The 18,423-nt window shown below is 55.3% G+C and overlaps 2 protein-coding genes across 3 annotated transcripts; one reads left to right on the plus strand and one right to left on the minus strand.

The window, feature by feature from the left end:
* Positions 1 to 3,738: 3,738 nt before the first annotated feature.
* Positions 3,739 to 6,467, minus strand: LOC309397885 (uncharacterized protein). 2 transcript variants are annotated; one of them, XM_081964302.1, is made up of 6 exons: positions 6,226 to 6,463; positions 5,826 to 5,984; positions 5,466 to 5,555; positions 4,977 to 5,039; positions 4,029 to 4,670; positions 3,739 to 3,995 (listed from the first exon to the last, which is right to left on the minus strand). In XM_081964302.1, the coding sequence occupies exons 1-5, from the start codon at positions 6,248 to 6,250 to the stop codon at positions 4,663 to 4,665; spliced, it is 345 nt and encodes a 114-aa protein (XP_081820428.1). In that variant the 5' UTR covers positions 6,251 to 6,463; the 3' UTR covers positions 3,739 to 3,995; positions 4,029 to 4,662. The 2 variants fall into 2 exon arrangements, with proteins under 2 accessions (XP_081820428.1, XP_081820427.1); XM_081964301.1 differs by lacking the exons at positions 3,739 to 3,995; positions 4,029 to 4,670 and having other exon boundaries at positions 4,719 to 5,039; positions 6,226 to 6,467.
* Positions 6,468 to 6,898: 431 nt separating this feature from the next.
* LOC309397869 (ras-related GTP-binding protein A) lies at positions 6,899 to 11,582 on the plus strand. Its single transcript, XM_081964274.1, has 10 exons — positions 6,899 to 7,067; positions 7,206 to 7,242; positions 7,360 to 7,459; positions 7,703 to 7,769; positions 8,021 to 8,243; positions 8,772 to 8,867; positions 9,240 to 9,362; positions 9,850 to 9,941; positions 10,393 to 10,508; positions 11,129 to 11,582. The coding sequence occupies exons 2-10, from the start codon at positions 7,213 to 7,215 to the stop codon at positions 11,224 to 11,226; spliced, it is 945 nt and encodes a 314-aa protein (XP_081820400.1). The 5' UTR covers positions 6,899 to 7,067; positions 7,206 to 7,212; the 3' UTR covers positions 11,227 to 11,582.
* Positions 11,583 to 18,423: the final 6,841 nt, after the last annotated feature.

The following is an 18,423-nucleotide window of genomic DNA, read 5'->3' on the forward strand; positions in this document are numbered from 1 at the left end:
GAACATGTGCAAGAGAGCAGGTATAAGTGTAAACATGGATATGAACAAAGGAAATGGGTACAAATAAATGGGGACAGGAGGACGGGGACGGGAAGGCACGCTGGTGGGCTTATGCACGCGCCCTTTACGGACCTCGTAGGAGTGGGGAGAGGTCCAGGTGGACAGTTTAAGGTTGAAGCTGTGGGGGGTTTGAGGACATAACACCGGAGTCAGGTAGAGCATTCCAGGCGTTGACCGCTCTGTTGCTGAAGTCGTATTTTCTGCAATCCACTCTGTTCACCTTGAGTTTGTATCGATTGTTTGCCTTGTATTGTTGCAGTTGAAGCTGAAGAAGTCATTGACAGGCAAGACGTTGCAACAGACAATTGTGTGTACTGTGCTTAGGTCATATGCTATGTAAGGGAACTTAACTCAGAAACCATCTAGTAAGCCGGTCTGCACGTCACCAATGGCTCGGAGGCCACTTTGACTCAGCCCTTCCTGGCCTCCACCTACCGCTCCCAGGTTAAAAGGAAGGAGTTGAGGCTGAATCTTTGCTCAAAGCTCTTTTGGGGTCCCCGTTGAACTCCTCTGCTGGGTCCCCCTGGGAAAGGAGGGTAAAATCAGGACCCGGATTCTCCACCCGCCCCTCCCTGGATAAATCGACATGGCTCTCCCACGTCTGGGCCAGGGGAGGGGAGGCGAGAGGGGTCTCTGAGTCACAGAGGTTGCTGAGTTTCACTTTCCCTGTCACCAAAGCCATTTTCAGGATATGACGGGATCTTTGTCATCCTGAAACTCTGCAAGGAAGGGAAAGAGGAACTCATGCTTCCCTCCCCCTTGTCTCAAAGGAGACCTGTGATGCCGGTCAGCTGAGAGAGATGGCTTGGTCACCACACACTTTCTCCCTCTTGACCCCTGAATGTCACTCCAGGAGCTGCTGGGCTACACATAGGACGTAAAGGCAGTGTGTCATCATTTCTCACCAGTTTTCTCTCTTAAGACAGGAGAGCTGTGAACCCTGGGCACCTCTGCTCTGTGGCTGCCGTTTGCCACGGAAGGCCCCAGGGTGGCTCACTGCCTCTTGCAACTTCCCAGCTTCGTTCCTACTCACGGAGGCTGAAGTCACTGCAGTGGTCTAGCCACATCCTTGTGAAGAAGCTCCAGAGAGTTCAAATATGGGTTGCCCTGGGGGCAAAATAGGGTCAGGGGGTGTCTTGCTGCTCAAGCTGGGACAAGAAAACCAAAACAAAGAAACTCCCAGGTCTTTTTTCTCAGCCTTTGCGTGCCTCTTGTGACGTTCTCGTGCTTGCAGGTTTCCAAAATAGGGTTGGACAGGAAGATGGTTTGAACTGGAACTATTTCAGCCGCCAATTCTTCCCCCAACAGAACTTAACCTGCAGTTGAAGAAACTCTTTTCGACTTACCTAATCTGAATGAAGGGTTAGATATTGACGTTTCTCTGATTTTTCTATTCAAACCCTTATTTTAATGTTTTAGCAGAGCCGGTTTGGTCTTGTGCTTAAGGCACCAGGCTAGAAAGCCAGAGGCTGCGAGTTCAAGTCCTGCCTTATGTATGAAAGCCAGCTGGCCCCTTCCTAAGGCCAGGACAAGAGGCCACAGAAGGGCCCCCCCGCTCCTCCCAATCTGGCCTACTGAGACAGACGGCTTTTCTGCTGCAGTCTCTAGAAGCTGAAGGCAAAGGGTTGGGGGCTCCCTGGCTGCCTTCGCTTCTCAACTGGGGTTTTCCCAGGGAATCCCCCCACGAACCCAAAGGCCTTCACTTAGGATGGGAGTTGGCTCCTGACTTCTGGCTTCCTGCTGCAGCGTCACTCCTCATCTCCACTTCCTGTTTCAGAAAGGAAGATGCCAAAGAGAAAGGAATTGAAATTGCAAGGGGGATTTTCAGAGGTCATTGTCACTACCCACTCCCCTCCCCCTCCCCCACCGCAAGCCAGCCTTCTAAATTGTTCCATGGAAATCTGATCTGCTGAGCTAAAGACCTCCCCACCGTGAGACCCCAGCAAGGGCGGTCACAGAGGTGCTTTTTCAAGAGGCAAATGGACTTTCTTACTTTTCGCTTCTCATCCAAGAAGCTGAAAAAGCCCCTCCGGGACAGCTAAGCATGGCAAAGGTAGTATTACCTGCTGAGCCAGGGAGGCAGTTGGCCGGCAATGCTCACAAGCCATGATAAGGCCACAGGCAGCCATGGGCGTAACCAAGTGGGCAGACGTCCACATAAGATAGCAGGGAAGTGAGCAGGGAGGGGCCCATTTTGGCTCTTGGGAGAATTGAAGCTCAGGAGCCAGGTTGTCCTAAAAAGGCCCACAGCAGGACAGGATTGTGCCCCAAGGGAAGGTGGGGCTGGGGGCTCCCTTGCCTGTGTTGCAACTGCTTTGTGATCTGGAGGAGGCAGCACCAGGCCAGCCCAGGGAGAATCAGACAGACAGACAGGATCTCCTGTCCTGAGCGTCCACTCCATCTGGATGGCAACCCACTGGGTCCAAGCATGGGTGAAATTCAGCAGGTTCTGACAGGTTCTGGAGAACCGGCAGCGGAAATGTTGAGTAGTTCAGAGAACCGGCAAATCTCACCTCTGGCTGGCCCCAGAGTGGGGAGGGAATGGGGATTTTGCAGTATCCTTCCCCTGCCAAGGCCACCAAGCCACGGCCACAGAACCGGTAGTAAAACATTCTGAATTTCACTGGGCCAAGGCTGAGACCTGCTTGCCAACAGAGGGGGCTGCCAGTGTGGTGGTTTAGAAACCATGTTTTGGGGCTCAGGGTTTCTATTAATCAGTCACTGGGGGGTTTCTTCTGCAGCCATGCTTTAGCATTAGGCAGGGACTAGCCACTTTGTTTTCTGCCTTTGAAGGTAGCCCTGTCAGTTTGAACACAGCACATTTTAAAAACACCTGGACTATTCCTGATTTGTTTTTGTTTTAAAATCTAATCTTTGCTGGGACCCCGAGGTCTCTGTGGGGCTAGCCGGGCTGTGGGGGCTGACCAGGGACTTCCCTCCCCCAGCAGAAAGGGATTTTTTGGGGGGGGCGCTCCCTCCTTCCCAGGTCCCAGCAGGAGAACTCCGCGGCCCGGACTTCCGAGAGGAGCGGATTCTTTGCCAGGAGGCTACAAGCGCCAGCCGTGGCCTTTTCCCTTCGGCCGGGGCTCAGCGCAGCCCCTGGGGCGGGTGGGGTTGGGCGCTTGCAGGCTCCATGCCAGAACTTCCGAAGGGATGGAGAGGCGATGCTCCGAGCAGTTGCCCCTTTCTTCCGCTGAAGCCCAACTGCAAACCGATTCTAAGCCGCCGTCTCTGGAGGCTGAAGCCAGGGTGAAACCGCGACCACCTTCTTCCTTGTGGCCGAGCAGCCGGGGGGGGGGCGCCTCTCCCTCCCGCTTTCTGAAATAGGACAGTCCCGGAAACCACCCGTCCGCCCCACGCTCGGTCTTGAGCAGGATGCGAGCGCTCTGCTCCCCGTGCCACGAGCATGAGAGGGGCGCCCGGAAAGCCGGCGCTGCTTGGCGCCGCCCGTGGGCTGAGGAAGTGGCTCGCCGCAAGAGAGATGCGCTCCGAGCCGCGCAGCTCCCTTCCCTGTCCTCCCCACGCGCTACCGTGGCGTCTCGGGCTACCTCGCAGCTCTGCAGCCGAGCACGGTTTAAAGCTCTCTCTCTCTCTCTCGCTCGCTCTCTCTCTCAGCATTGAGCGTAAAGAGAAATGAATAAGGGGTTCCTTTTATTCCAGCCTACAAACCTTTAGAGACATGCTTATTTTGCATTTATTTCATTGCCTAAGGTGGTCAGCTATGAACCCTTCTACCGCAAAACCCACAAGGACAACAGCATTTTATTTACATTTATTTAAAATATTTAAAATACAGCTATCCATCTGAAAACAAGAACCGTGGGAGGCTTACAACCATAGAATAGTAATTATACAAAAAATAAAATAAAAAAATAAAAACCAGAATCAATAAAATCCCAACCTTGGCACAACTCAACAACTCCAAACTGCCAACACTCTCCCCCACTTCCCACCGTTCCCTCCCCCACCACCTGGGAGAAAGACCAGCCCCTCCCCACTTCTGTCTGTGGCCTTTCAGGGATTCCATGGAGAAAGAGATGCAGCCCCTCTAACCAGAGCCCCCTGTGAACTTGGAGGTCAACCTCAGCAGTCCAGCAGCCGGAGGGAAAACCCTACCCAGGTTTTCCCCTCCATATCAAGCCCCCCACAAGAAGCTGGGAGCCCCACTCTCCCTAGCCAGAGGGTGGCTGTACTTGCCTGCCCTGCACAGGTCATTCCTCTGCAGCAGAGCTCACCCAGGCAGAGGGAACAGAGCAGGGCTTCAACTCCCAAGAAGTCTCTTTGGGGCTCCCTCCACGCAAATGGTCACAAGGAAGCAAAAGGCGAGGAGAAAGTCTCTTTGAGAAGTACATGCCTTTCAAAAAGTAATCCCGCTTTCTCCTCAAGGCGGAGTTTCAAAAATAAATCCAATGGCAGAACACCTTTGGGATCCAGCCTTACTGGATTTCTGCTTTGACTTCTAGACCAGTTGCGAAGTAGGCTGGCTTTGAGGGCAGCCATGGCTGATGCGTGGGCAATTTTGGTGGGGGGCTTCTCCCAGGAAGAAAAAAAGGCTGGGTCCATTCAGCAAGACGTCAGCAGGCCGAGATTTTCATCTTCCGCTCACATTTCTACAAGAAAGGAATAACCAGGCTAAAATGAAGAACCCTTAAGACCTTCTGTCTTGGGCCCTTCCCAGCCTCCTCTGTATCAGTCAGAGACTTAGAGACCCAGGATACACATCACCTTCTAGTCACCAACCTCAGCGGGAACTGACCAAAGCACCTCTCTTAAAGCCCAGAGACCCTACAAATGCACCATTTGTGTCCCAAGGGGCTCTCCAGAAGCCCCCGCCCCGACAAAGGCAGAAACCTGGCTCACCAGAGGATCCTTTGGGCTTCCTATGAGGGAGGGGGGGGGTAGATATGCACACCTACCCTTCAGGATTTGGTCCAGGTCTGCGATGAAGGCTTCCAGTTCGCGGGTGTCTCCGAGCTTAGCTACAAGATAAGACGGGTCAACATGTCAGTTTCCTCAGCCTAACAAATCTTGACTGTACCAGAGGTCAGAGCAAATAAAAGATTGGACTAATTGGATGTCAGCAATACCAAAACAAAAAAGGGTCAAATGAAATATCGTCATGATGTGCTTTATTCTCTCCTAGTCATAAATGTCCACACAGGCTGGTGGAACTGGAGAATTAGGAAAGAGGGAGGGAGGGGGAGGGAGGGAGAAAGAACCATCCCAAGGAGTCAAATGGGCCCAGAGGGGGGGTCTGTTTTGACTCCATTTGGGGGGCTTGGCCCCTCCAAGGACAATAAGAGAGCCCCAGATTGTTGTCTCTGGCCCACAAATGGAAACACAGCTCCACTTTGCAGCTCCCCTGAGTTTGCCCACATCCTCTCCCTTGGATTCCCAAGTTGTACCTGTGGAGCAAGGAGTGTGGGAAGAAGCCACCGCAGCCCTGAGGTCCTCCTGGCTGCTGTCCAGGCTGCTACTGGGAGAGATGCTTTTGCCTGCAGGGAGAGCAAAGGGAACCGTTGGCTCAGTTGGCGGCTCTTGGCGACTCCCCCCCCCCCATCTAATCATTTATTGGCCTCTCTGGTGGCTGCTGACTTCAGAGAGAAGCAACTTGTGAAGAAAGAGGGGAGGGTCGTGCAGCTAGGCAGGAAGGCGGGCGAGGGTCTTTCCCCCTCCCAGGCGCTGCCCCCCAAAAGCGGAGGGGAGCCGAAGCGAGAGGATTGCCCCCTCCGTTTCCCCCCTGGAAGGAAGAAACGGGCGCTTACTTCCCGAGTCGTCGATGCCGCTGTCGTAGAGGCTGCCCCGGAGCCCCGTCTCCAAAGCCTCCCGGGGCGGCCCGTGCCCACCAGAGCCCCTCTGGTCGAAGTCCCGCACCGCCTGCTCGAAGTCCAGCAAGAAGCCCTCCAGGGAGTCGGTCGCCAGCTCTGCCGAGGAGGAAGCGGCAAGTGTCAGGGCGCTCAGTCCGCCCAGGACCCCCCCTCCTCGCCCCCTTAGGGAAGAAGCTGGGGGTCTCGACCCTTCCCTTTGCCGGCCCATGCGGCGCTTCCCTCCAGGAGGGCCAGCGGAGCGTCCGCCAACGTCCCTAAGAAACCCCCCTCCGCCGGGGGGACAGAGAAATGGGAGCAAAGCCAGCAGCCACCACCACCACCAGCAGCAGCAGCCCACCTCTCCCCTCCGCAGTCGCCTCCATCGCCCCTCTGCCCCGGGCAGCGCCGCAGGTGAGTTTTCTTCCCCAGGCCCCGCCCAGCGGAACCGGCCCCACCAATCGCCGAAAGGGGCATTGCCTCCGGGCAGCTGATCCCCACGGCTCCCCTGCCGGCCAAGAGGCTAGACCCTGGTGAGGCGGAGCGCTTGGGACCTGGCTCCGTGCCCGGGCTTCCGAGGGGGCAGGCAAAAAAAAAAAAAAGTAGCGCCTTCCCATACCGGGAGTCGAACCCGGGCCGCCTGGGTGAAAACCAGGAATCCTAACCGCTAGACCATATGGGAAGCGGTAAGCGAAGCTGTGCCAGATCGCCTCATCTGTCGCGGACTGGGGAGTTCCGCCCTCACCGAAGCCTCCTTCGGCAGGGGCAGCGTATCTATAGCGCCGCCTGCGGAGCGCAGGGTCAGAGCACCGATCCGCCCGCCCCCCTCCAGCAACTTCGCCTCCACTCTCATCGCGCCCAGCCGCCTTTCCCTTGCAGAGCTCCGGAGAGCGCGGCGCCCTCAAGACACATGGCTCCCGCGGCTTCGCAGAGTGGGTCGCTCTAGGCGCTGCTGCCTCGGTGATCGACGCGTCGCGTCGCGTCACCTGACAGAAGGAAGGCGGAGTCTCCGGCGCGGCGGCGCGTCTCACGTGACTTTCCCGAGGTGCCGCGGTGGGTTGGGCTGTCCGGAGGCGGGCGAGGCCGGCGGGGAGCGACCTACGCGAGGCTGGGGCTGTGAGGCCTAGGAGGAGGAGCAGGACGACGACGCGGAGCGGCTGCTGCCCCCGCGCCCCTCGGCCGCAGGGCTACTCCGGAGCTCAGGTGGGGTCGCCCTGCCGCCCGCGGTTCCGTGCAGGCGTTGGGCGGGGGGGGGGGCGGCGGCGGCAAGCGAGACAGGCCGAGAGCCAAGCGGGGCTGCCGGGCCCTGGTCGCCCGCTGACGCCGCGCGTGTCTTTGCAGGCGTGGGATGCCGAACGCAGCAGCCATGAAGAAGAAGGTAAGGCGGCTGGGGAGGGCCGGGGGCGGCTGGGGAGGGCCGGGGGCGGCTGGGGAGGGCCGGGGGGGGGGGCAACGTCTCCGCAGCGGCAACGTCGGCTCTTCTCCCGCCGCCCAGGTGCTGCTGATGGGGAAAAGCGGCTCCGGCAAGACCAGCATGCGCTCCATCATCTTCGCCAACTACATCGCGCGCGACACGCGGCGCCTGGGGGCCACAAGTAAGGCGGGGGTGGGGGGGGTGGGGGGGCTGCTGGAGAAGGGGAGGGCGGCCTTCCCACCCACCCTGACCCGTGACAGCCCCGCGCCTGTTGGCTTCCTGGGGGAAGGGGGCTCTGGGCGGCTCCTTCCACAGACCATGATTAAGCAAACCCCCTTTTCTCTGCTGTGCCCCCAAGTTCCCTTCTGACGCTGCTGGGCATCCTTTCCCCGTCATTCATTTCTCTCCTCCTTTTTTTCCCCAGTTGACGTCGAGCATTCGCATGTTCGGTTCCTGGGCAACCTGGTATTAAACCTGTGGGACTGTGGCGGGTAATTATTTTGCCTACCCTTTTGCTACTTCCAGGAGGAGGGGGTGGCGAGAGCCCAATTAAGGACTCCAAGGAGTTCAGCAGGGGTCTCCCCCGGGACCCTCGGTTGGGAGATCACAGCAGAAGCAGCCCTCTTCTCTGGAAATGGGAAAGGAATCCCCCTCCCCTCCCAGGAGCCTGTCCCCAGCTGAGCGCTCCTCTCTTCCCTTTTCTGGCTGTTGAGGGGTGGTGGGGGGACTCTTCTCCTTCCAGCCAGGACACCTTCATGGAGAACTACTTCACTAGTCAGCGCGACAACATCTTCCGCAACGTGGAGGTCCTTATTTACGTCTTCGATGTGGAGAGCAGAGAGCTGGAGAAAGACATGCACTACTATCAGTCCTGCCTGGAGGCCATTCTGCAGAATTCTCCTGACGCCAAGATTTTCTGCCTTGTCCACAAAATGGATTTAGTACAGGAGGACCAGCGCGACCTGGTGAGGGTCAGCCTCCAGACACTACAGGGAGGCTTCGCTTTCGGTCAGAGGGCAGGAACTGTAGCCCTTGGGAGGTAACAAGGCCACACACACACACACACCTCCTGGCTTTTGCTCTGGGTCTGCCCTGCTGCACCTGGTGGGCTTAGTGCCGTTCCAGCTGCTAAAGCATCTCAGCTTCCCTCTTTCAGAAACGGCTGCTTTTCCGTTTCCCTTTCGCAGCAGACCTTGCCAAAACGTCTGCCGCCTCTACCAACATCCGAGGGGGGTCTGCAGATGACACGACCGCCCGAGCCTGGCAGGCAGCTGTGGGCGAATAGGCGGGACCCCATTTTGTATCAGCTCTGGGGATTTTCCCCCCTTTTTCTTCGTAGATTTCTTGCTGAGGCCTTTGCAGCTTGTCCCCTTTTCCCAGCAGTGCTGGCCTTGCTGAGATGACTGTGGACCTCTCTCTTTCTCTCTCTCGGCTTCCTGGGTGAGGCTTGTATTGATTAGGGAAATTTCTCTCCTTTCGTTTGCTTTTGCTAGATTTTCAAGGAACGGGAAGAGGATTTAAAGCGGTTGTCCCGCCCTTTGGAATGCTCTTGCTTCCGAACATCCATCTGGGATGAGACTCTGTACAAGGTTTGTGCTGCTGTGCCACCATGGTCGCTAACTGGCACCGGGTTATAAGCCACGAGCCGGAGGAAGCCCTGGGTTCAGATCCTTGCTTAGCTATAGGCCCTAAAAAATGGAGTCTTCAGTTTATGAGCAGTAGGTGGAAGTTTTACAGCAGCTCCCACTTCTGCCCTGTCCATAGCTTCTCAAATCCCTCTGGGCGGTGGCGTAGCAGGGATGCAAATTGGGCTGTTTTGTCTGGGGGCGAGTCCCTCCCTCTAAAGGGTGCTTTCCTCCATTTGCTGACTGCCGAGAGGAGGGTCCTGCTGCCCCCTTCACTTTGGGTCCATCTCAGGATGGCCAAGAGTTCAGCTGCCTTCTCTGCTCCCTCTTTGGCAGGCATGGTCCAGCATAGTCTACCAGCTTATTCCCAATGTCCAACAGCTGGAAACGAACCTCAGGAATTTTGCTCAGATCATTGAAGCTGATGAAGTTCTTCTGTTTGAAAGAGCCACGTTTTTGGTGAGCAAGAAGATGGACTAGTCTCCAGGGATGGAGCCCACTATGGCCACATGCTAGGGGTCCCCCAAGCCTCCCACATGCCTTGCTCTAATTTCCAAAAGGGGAAGTCAGGATGTACCCTTGTGAGAATAGGCCTCCGTCCATTCTGTTTGTCCTGTAAATGGAGAGTCTTGTGTTGGGCATAGCTTGAACTCTGGTTCTCTGTGGCCACTTGGAGAACCCCGGGGCGCAGCTCTACTGGGTGGCAAAGCTCTGCCATCTGGGCTTTTGTGAGGAATCCACCCACCCACCCTTTTCTTCTCAGTGGCTCTGCCCTGACGGTGGGTGCGTATGGATTGCATCTGGGGAATGCCCTTGGGTGTGGGGGGCGGCTGAAGGCCCAGCATGCTTCAGATGCTTCATCTTTCTCGTGGCTGGGAGTTTGGTCCTCGGCTGAATTCTGGCTTGGCCCGAAGCCGGCCTGATGCTTTTGTGCTTCCTCTTGCAGGTCATTTCGCACTACCAGTGCAAAGAGCAGCGGGACATTCACCGGTTTGAGAAAATCAGCAACATCATTAAGCAGTTCAAGCTGAGCTGCAGGTGAGAGCACAGGGCTCGGGCGGCTTCCCGGAGGGGGCCTTGGTTGCCCCCAGATGCTGGCCTTGGCAGGGGGATCACGACAGCTTCCTCTAGATCTGCCAGGCTGGGCGGGAGTCGTTTCTGCGTAGAGAAAGCAGAGTGTTACTCCCCAGGATTAGGCAGGCAAGAGAGAGGCTGCCTTCTGGAGGGCCCAGATCCATTACTTGTGCTTTTACCACCGATGTCCATTGCCGTTCTCATTGACCCCATGGGGGTCCTGGAGCTCCTCTAGGCCATTTCATGTCCGCTGTTCTTGACTGGCAGATTTCACTGGAGTGAGACTGAGTTCATGGACGAGCAAAGGCCTCTGGGTCATCAGAGCAGTGCGGGGAGGGAGGCCTGAAGAGTAAGCAGCCTGTTTAGGATAGAACAATTAACATTCTCTCTCCTCTCCCCCCCCACCCCCCTTCAGTAAGTTGGCTGCATCTTTCCAGAGCATGGAAGTGAGGAATTCCAACTTTGCTGATTTCATTGACATCTTCACATCAAACACCTACGTGATGGTCGTCATGTCGGACCCTTCCATACGTAAGTTGGAGAGCAGGGCTCTTCCTGCTTGATGATTAGGGGACTGGAGGCTAAAACATAGGAAGAACGGTTGCAGGAACTGGGTAAGTCTAGTTTAATGAAAAGAAGGACTAGGGGGGACATGATAGCAGTCTTCCAATATCTCAGGGGCTGCCCCAAAGAAGAGGGAGTCAAGCTATTCTCCAAAGCACCTTAGGGCAGGACGAGAAGCAACGGGTGGAAACTAATCAAGGAGGGAAGCAACTTAGAACTAAGGAGAAATTTCCTGACAGTCAGAACAATTAATCAGTGGAGCAGTTAACTCCAGAAGTTGTGAATGCCCCAACACTGGAAGTCTTTAAGAAGATGTTGGATAGCCATTTGCCTGGAACGGTATAGGGCTTCCTGCCTAGGCAGGGGGTTGGACTAGAAGACCTCCAAGGTCCCTTCCAACTCTGCTATTGTATTGTATTGCTCAGCCTGACCTTTGGTGGGGGGGAGTTCCCTGTGGCAGTCACAATCCAGGGAATGTTTGTTTGCTGTGCCGGATTGGAGCATGCCCTTCCTGCCTCTCCACCGCACTTCTCCCAAGAGCCCACCCGGTCACGCTGATGGTCTCAATCGGTCCTCTTCCCTTCCAGCTTCTGCAGCAACGCTGATCAACATCCGAAATGCCCGGAAACACTTTGAGAAGCTGGAAAGGGTGGATGGGCCCAAGCACAGCCTACTGGTGCGCTGAGCTCCTCTTTGGGTGCGGCCAGAGGAGAAGCTGCTCTCTTCCTCAGAGACCTCAACCGTGGTGGGTGTTTTGTGGGCTTTGTGCACTGCTTTCCACTGCTCTCTTCTTCTTTTCATCTTGGATGCGGGTCTCCCCGGCGGTGTTGGGCACACGGTTGGACCTTCTGGACCTCCCGCTGCTGCCGTGGCGCGGAAGGTCCAAATGTCACGGACATCATAACCCTTTCCTAGTTTCCCATTCTGTTCCAAATGACAATAAACTACAAAGTTGGGATACTTGCTATTTTATCAACAAGTTGCTAGAGTACGTTTATAAATCTTGTCTTCAATCATGACAATAAATTTTGTTACCAAGGACGTCTGGCTTGTCTTTTCCTCTCTCTCTCTCCCTCTCTCCCTCTCTCCCTCTCTCTCTCCCTCCCTCCCTCCCTCCCTCTCTCTCTCCTCCCCCCCCCCGCCTGTTGTGTGCTGCAGAGTGTGAGCCTGTGGCCCCTTCCTGGCTCTGCTTGGAAGTTTGGTGTTTTCCCAAGGGCCAATGTGGGCCCTTCCCACGAATACTCCAGGAAAGCTTGCCAACTGCCTGAGGACTGGCCCCAGGAATCAAACAGCAAGTCCACCGAGGGCTCCTGGAGAGCTGGACCCAGTCCAGTCGTTTCCTGCACTTAAATAATTTCCAGTATTGCATCGATTCCATTTGGAAGACCCTTCCCCACCTGATTAGAACAGAGGTTCTGGAGATGATCCAGCCCTGCATGGCAGCTCATCTGGTCGGGAGCTTAGTGTTGTGGCCCGCCAGCGGCCAGAAGAGCTGGCAGTAGACTCAGACAGTGAGGAGGTTGGGGAGGAACATGGGCCAGTCCTGGAGTCTGTGGAAGGCTCTGATGAGGGCTCTGTGTTGGAGGCAGAGAGGGGGCCAGGGCCGTCTGACAGTTATCAGCTGCCTTCGGAGTCAGACATCAGTGGGGCAGAAGAACAGCTGGAGCCTGTTCCCAGTGTGCGCATGTGCAGAGTGTCCAGACAAAGGGAACAGCTAAAGAACAGGGGTCGACTTGGGAGGAAGGCCACAGATAGATGATAAATAGCCCCTCCCAGAGGAAATAAAAGAGGGGCGTAAGGGGAGTGGAGTTTGCAGGAGACAATTAGTTCGCTTAATTGATTCATGATTCTCCGAGACTCCTTGCCAAGATTGCAGATATCGGCCTGGCAGCTCTCCAAGCCAGAGAAGGTCTGTGACTGTAAATCCTCCCTTGAAAGGCTTTGCTGGATGTGAAGGAATTCATAGGAAATTAATAAAAGGGTTTGTTTTGTCAGGACCAGGAGTTTGCTTCATTCTTGGGCAGCCTCGGCCAGAACGCTGAGGTCTGCACGCCAGGAGCCTTGCCTGTTAGAGAGGAATGGATGGATTTTCTTCTCGGCTCCAGGTGGCCCTTCTGCCTCACCTGAGGAGGCTCTGCTAGAAGATCACAGCTTGGTGGGCGTTTGTATGGCGCCTCCCAGAGAACTGAAGAAGCCGCGTTAGGCAAACATACTTTAACCACTTCCTTCCTGGACACACTCGTCTTCAGACAGCTCTGGCGGTAAAGTCAGCTAGCGGCAACGTGTGGCTTAGCCAGGTGGTGCCGTTCAAATACAGGACTAAACCAGGATTGGAAACCACAATAACTTTGGGCAATGTGTGTGAATTTAGATTTCCCTCTTATCCTGAGGATTGCGCCCACTTGCTCCTCTCCACCCCACTGTGTTGGTGGGCTTGATTCCTGGAATTCTATCTCTGCAGGAGAAGGGTGTGTGTGTGTGTGTGTGTGTGTGTGTGTGTGTGTGACCTTATCAACTGATGCAACAGGCGCAGCTTTGCTCCTATTGCCCTGCCAGGGGGATCCTTTGCAGACAAAGCTCAGCCCCGCTTGCTGCTGCCCCAAAGCCAGAGGGATTTGGGGCAGCAAAGGGATTGCCGTGAACAGCGCACTTCCAATCCCCGGCACTTCCCAGCCGCCGCCCCCCCCCCCATCCTGGGCCACAGCTCTCCTAAAAGGGGCTGAGCAGCCCGCCATCCTTTCCACCAGAATGTAGCTGAGCCTCCGAACCTCCTGTCGGTGAGGGATGGCCAGAGGACAAGCCAGGGAGGGGTCTTTGTGGCTAAGCCTGGCTCCAGACAGGGGAAGAGAGGGTTTGGGCCGGTGCCCCCCCCTCCCCCACTTTAATTCCCAGAACAGGAACTCTTGCTGCAAAGCTTTGGCTGGTGGGGAAAGTTCAGGAATTTCCCCAAGAGTTGGCTGGTTTCTCGGATCCCGGAGTGTTTCTCCCCAGGCTGAGTTGCACTTCCTCGCAAGGAGAAAGGGAGACACGCACGCACGCACCCCGGCAGAGGAAGGTCCCCAAATCGTGCTATTTCAGCCAGAAAAGAGAGTCCCCGGGCTGGAAGGAGTTTTTCTGGGAGATGGGAGACCCCAAGCCCCTCAGGACCCTCTTCCTGGGCTACCTCCAGGCAGGGGTCTGCTCAGCTGGACCCCTCTCAAGTTCCCACCCGAGGACAGAAGGCCTGCCCAGGTCTTTCCGCGTCTGCGGAGAAAGCGAAGTTAAAAGGAGGAGATGTTGCAACTCCCGGTTGGTCAAATTTCCCCTGGAAAGAGGAACTCGGATGCAACGAAGAGGCACCTGCAGAATCCAGCAGTGTCATCCGAAAAAAACAGATGAGTATCACGGCCCCGTAGCACAAGCCCTTCCTCTTAGGTCCCGCATGGCACACACCCAAGGCCGTGTGGGTGTGTTATGTCACAAGATTGCCATGTTCATTTTGTCATTTTCTCTCTGTGGGCACTCGTTTTCTGGGTGGAACCTCCCTCTGTGGCCCTTTGGGAAGGTGGAGGCTCTGCGTGGAGCCTTCCGGAATGCAGCTGGGGCTCTGGGTCTGCTCCGTAGCCTGCAGTGCCACCCCATGGCATCGCCAGCTTTATATATATTTGTATATATATACATATTTGGGCATACCAGGGGTTGTAACACAAATACATACTTATTTCCCTGGCTTAGCTGATAAAGGAGGAGAGCTTGTGGCTTAGTGGCTAATACCTCTGCCTAATATGTAATACAGCCTAGGTTCGATTCCCAGTAAGGGTATGGCTAGCTGATGAGAGCTAAATAGCTTGAAATAGATCTATACTAGTCTCCCTTTATTTATTTATCAGCACAAATACAACACACACACACACACACACACACACATAAACATAAAAAAACCAACATAAAAAATGTCATCAGATACCGGGTTCTTACTACCACATGTGGTGGACCTGCATTGAAGCTAAAAGATGCTGGACTAAGAATCACATGTGGTTGGAGAAAATGAAAACACAAACACATAGACCTTAAACCAGAGATTTTTTTTGTTATTGGGAATTATACCAGAAACATACAAATAAAGAAATATTTTATTATAAACGTATTAACAGCAGCTGGAATCGTATTTGCAAAAAAACTGGGAAAAGTGAAACAATACCAAAACAAAAGGAAGTTATTCGAAAGATAATGGAGTGTGCTGAAAGGAGCAAATTGACATTTGAAATTAAGAGAACAAGGGCATCGCCAGCTTTGAGGATCCTTCCGAGGCTCTGTAGGAGTCAGCAGGAGCTCTGGAGCCAGGAGGGGGAAAACGGCTCCTGGGCCGAAGTAGTGCTTGCCGAGGGAGACGGTTGCGTCTGCCATTGCAAAACTGCTTCTGAGTGAACTGGCTTCGTGTCTAGCCTGCTCAGCAGCCCATCCCCACCTTCCCTGAAACAAGACTCCAAAAGAAAAAAGAAGAAAAAAGAGAGTTGGGGAGGGGCCTACTGGCTGGAGGGCACAACATGATAAGCCAAAATCATTCTCAGCCCCTCTGGCTGGCAACATGCCCTCAGACACTGGGGTTGGCAGAGGTGCTTTAGGGCTTCCTAGCAGCCCAATTTAAACCTTACAGTGCAAACTGTGCCGTAGGGCAGTGACGGCGAATCTTTTCACCATCGCGTGCCAAAAGCAGTGGGAGTTCAGGGGGCGTGCCCACACCCATAATTCTACGTGTGACACCCCTCCCCCCCCCGCATGGCCACTTCTCTGAAGCCTCCAAAGGGAGAAAAACAGCCAAAAATGAAGGCCGAAGTCAGCTGGCCAGTCACATGCCTGGGCGCTGGAGCTGACAGGGCAATGCCTCAAGTGACCTAACAAATGGCTCCATGTGCCACCTGTGGCACCCGTGCCATAGGTTCGGCATCACAGCGTTAGGGTCTTCAGGATCCAAGCGACAAAACGTGGGGCGCTTGAGGACAAAAACGGCTCCGGGGTCCGTTGTTCCTACAACCACTTTCCATCTGTCTCAACTGCAATAACTACGACATGTGTGGATCTGGAACAACTGCCTGTCAGACGTCCACTGAGCCATTGCCTCCACAACGGAGCATCTCTCTTTGTTCTGCACACACACTCCCCTCTCCTGGAAGTGCAGGTGTGGCGCCAAGCCTCATCTCACCTCTCTTAAAACAGCAGGATGCCCCAGAAAGCACAGCATGGCACAGAAAAAGCCGTGTGGAAATCCACAACAGCTTGCTGACAAAGGGGAGTGTGGCACGCTAGACTCTGGAAAGGGAAGAGCGAAGCCCTTGACTTGGCGAGAGTGCAGAAGGGACCGGGACTCGCTGTCCTTCTCAGGGACAGCAATGGAGGGCTGGGGGCAAAAGCTACACCCCCAGGTTCTTTGCGGCCAAGGCAAAACCCCGGGCTCCCTGTGGCTACCTTCCAGGTTCTTGCCTGTGTAGCCTGCGCCCTTCTCTGCTTCCTGACCCATCCCCAGTTTGCACAAGAGAGGATCCAGCAGAACAGAACTTGGAAGGGCACATCTGTTGCTATGGCAACCCTGGATAGACTTCGAGGCGTAGGATTGGCTACTGGTGATGTCACCTCTTGGTCCTGCTGGACCACCAAGAATTAAGAGAGTTCCTGTTTGCCTCTCTCCGTCCCCACAAATGTCCGACTGGTCCATACTGGTTCCAGCTATGCTTCTGAGGTACTGCTCTCAGATTCAGCTTCATTATGAAAAGCATCGAGGGGGGGGGGGCTTCCCCATGGAGGCTGTCGGCATCGCTCAGCTTTTCGGCACAATACCTGGCTTGGCTGGCTCTACAGTTATCCAGGTGCGACAGGCCCAGGAAGCCGCATCAGCTCTTGGGTGCAGCTCCTCTTCTGGGCAGCAGGTAGATCGTGCTGGGAAGAGAACTGGAGGGTTGTTTAAATTGACCTTCCCCAACCTAGTGCCCTCTAGATGGAACCAGAGCTCCAAGAATTCTCCAACAGCAGGACAGAAGAGGTTGGACTGGATGACCTCTTGGAGCTTCTCCAGTTGATGTTGGTATCCAAAGAATCAAGTGGCTCAAATCCGGAGCCTCTTTGGGAATCTCTTTAATAGCCCCCTAAATAAAGAGAACGCCGTCAGCAGCCGTGCCCCATTGGCGGAGGAGTGTCCCACTCCACCCCAGTAGCACGGAAAGGCCGCCTCCTCTGCCTGTGCCCAGTATTCATCAATGGGTCCCAGAAATGTCCCGCCGCGAGTGACACATTAAACCCGGAGCTTGTAGGTTCTGCGTATTGTTCTCCCACGCTGAGGTTGACTCTTGTGCCTCTGTGTGGGTTTTCATTGCTGTCATTTAATCAGGGAACTTACGGGGCACTGAAATAAACAGGGAACATCTAGTATGTGATGAAAGCACATTTGGTACATTGATCAAAGGTCTCTTTCATGGGTGTGTGTGTGGGGGGGTGACAGCTGCAATCTCTTCCTTCAGTTCTTCAGAGCAAGGGGACCAAAGTCAACTTAGGTACCACCACCACCACCCCAAAACCGAAATCAAGCTGCCTGTCCTTGGCGGAGAAGTGAACCTCCTCTTGGCAGAGTCCAATGCCTCTGCCCAGGAGGCTCTGCCAGAGAGGAGGACGGGGCTAGCTCAGCATTGCCAAGGGTGAGGTTTGGGGCTGACCTCCAGGGGCTGACTCTGGCCAGAGCGACCACCCAGCTTCTACAGCAAAAGAACGGCTGTCAATCAATAGGAGTTCATGGCAAACCCCCCCTCCTTTCGGCAAACTTCCTCGGAACAACAGCTGAATAAGCAGGAAGTGAGGCCCGGAAGCTCTTTGGCCCAGCCGATGACCAGCTTCACAGGGGGAATTTCAGTTCCAGGAGGCCGCTTTCCTTCGTAGGGAGAACCGGCCTCCACAGCAGCCCTTCATGCACAAGCCACGGGAGGGGCACGTCAGGGAGGATGGGGTCCTGCTACGGCCCTGAGCAAAGGGAGCCTGGTTCCTCTGCCTGTTGTGCACCATGGGTCCCATGCTCCCGTGCCACTGGCCTCCCTTCTGGCCCTGAACGGCTGAGCGGAGGTCAGTAAAAGTGAGGAAGAATGCCTTCATGCATGGAGCCCGCCAGACGTTTCCCACGTCTGGGAGGGGGGACGCCAACTTTCCGTTGGTGCAGCTCATGAAGACTCACATTGGCCAAAATCCAGCCAACGTCTCCTATATTGGGGCATCCACTGCATTGTAGCCCATTCCCCAAATTATCCTTGCGCTTGATTCTGCCGTTGACTGGCACTCTGACGACGCTCTTCTCTGCCTCCCCGATCTGGCCATTTTGAGAAGACGGAAGTCCCAGGCTGTGGCACTCCATGGAGGTGTGTATGTGTGGGTCTGTTGGCAAATAAGCCCAATGGTCATGTCCTCTTGCTCACGTCTTCCTCTCTCTTCCAGGTCCATGTTGTCCCTGATGCTCCTCCTGTCTCCCCTCTCTGGAGGCCTCCCTCCAGGGTTGCTTGTGGTTCACCCCACGGTAAGATCCAGGCCGGGCTGAGCCGGGCTGGGCTGGGGGAGCTTGTTTCCATGGGAAAGGCTCATGGAAACTGCTGCCTTCAGTGTTCCTGGTTGAGGTTGCCATGGAGAAGCGGGCAGGATTGGAGGGGAGCTGGTGCTGGACGATCCTGGAATAGCAGGTGTTCCCAAGCCACAAGGAAGGTGGAGGGGACCAGCCTGTGGGAAATGGGGGCCGACCCTTCCATGCAAAGCTGCCTGTTGCAGCCCCTGCTGGCTCTGCGTCCCCAGGCAGCCCCTCCAGGACCTCCAACGAAGCTCCCTTAACCCCCAATGGTCCTCTGGGACATGTGGAGGGGGGGAAGCAGCAGCCACC

Source organism: Natrix helvetica (genome assembly GCF_964273705.1).
Source record: "Natrix helvetica genome assembly, chromosome: 11".
Lineage (NCBI taxonomy): Eukaryota > Metazoa > Chordata > Lepidosauria > Squamata > Natricidae > Natrix > Natrix helvetica.

Bases quoted from the DNA above. Each gene is read 5' to 3' on its own strand.
- LOC309397885 (XM_081964301.1), bottom strand. From the start codon at position 6,250: ATGGAGGCGACTGCGGAGGGGAGAG. The intron at 5,985-6,225 runs GTGGGCTGCTGC...CCTCCTCGGCAG, and splicing joins GGCGACTGCGGAGGGGAGAG to AGCTGGCGACCGACTCCCTG. The intron at 5,556-5,825 runs GTAAGCGCCCGT...CTCTCCCTGCAG, and splicing joins CGGCATCGACGACTCGGGAA to GCAAAAGCATCTCTCCCAGT.
- LOC309397869 (XM_081964274.1), top strand. From the start codon at position 7,213: ATGCCGAACGCAGCAGCCATGAAGAAGAAG. The intron at 8,868-9,239 runs GTTTGTGCTGCT...CCTCTTTGGCAG, and splicing joins GGGATGAGACTCTGTACAAG to GCATGGTCCAGCATAGTCTA. The intron at 9,363-9,849 runs GTGAGCAAGAAG...TTCCTCTTGCAG, and splicing joins TTGAAAGAGCCACGTTTTTG to GTCATTTCGCACTACCAGTG.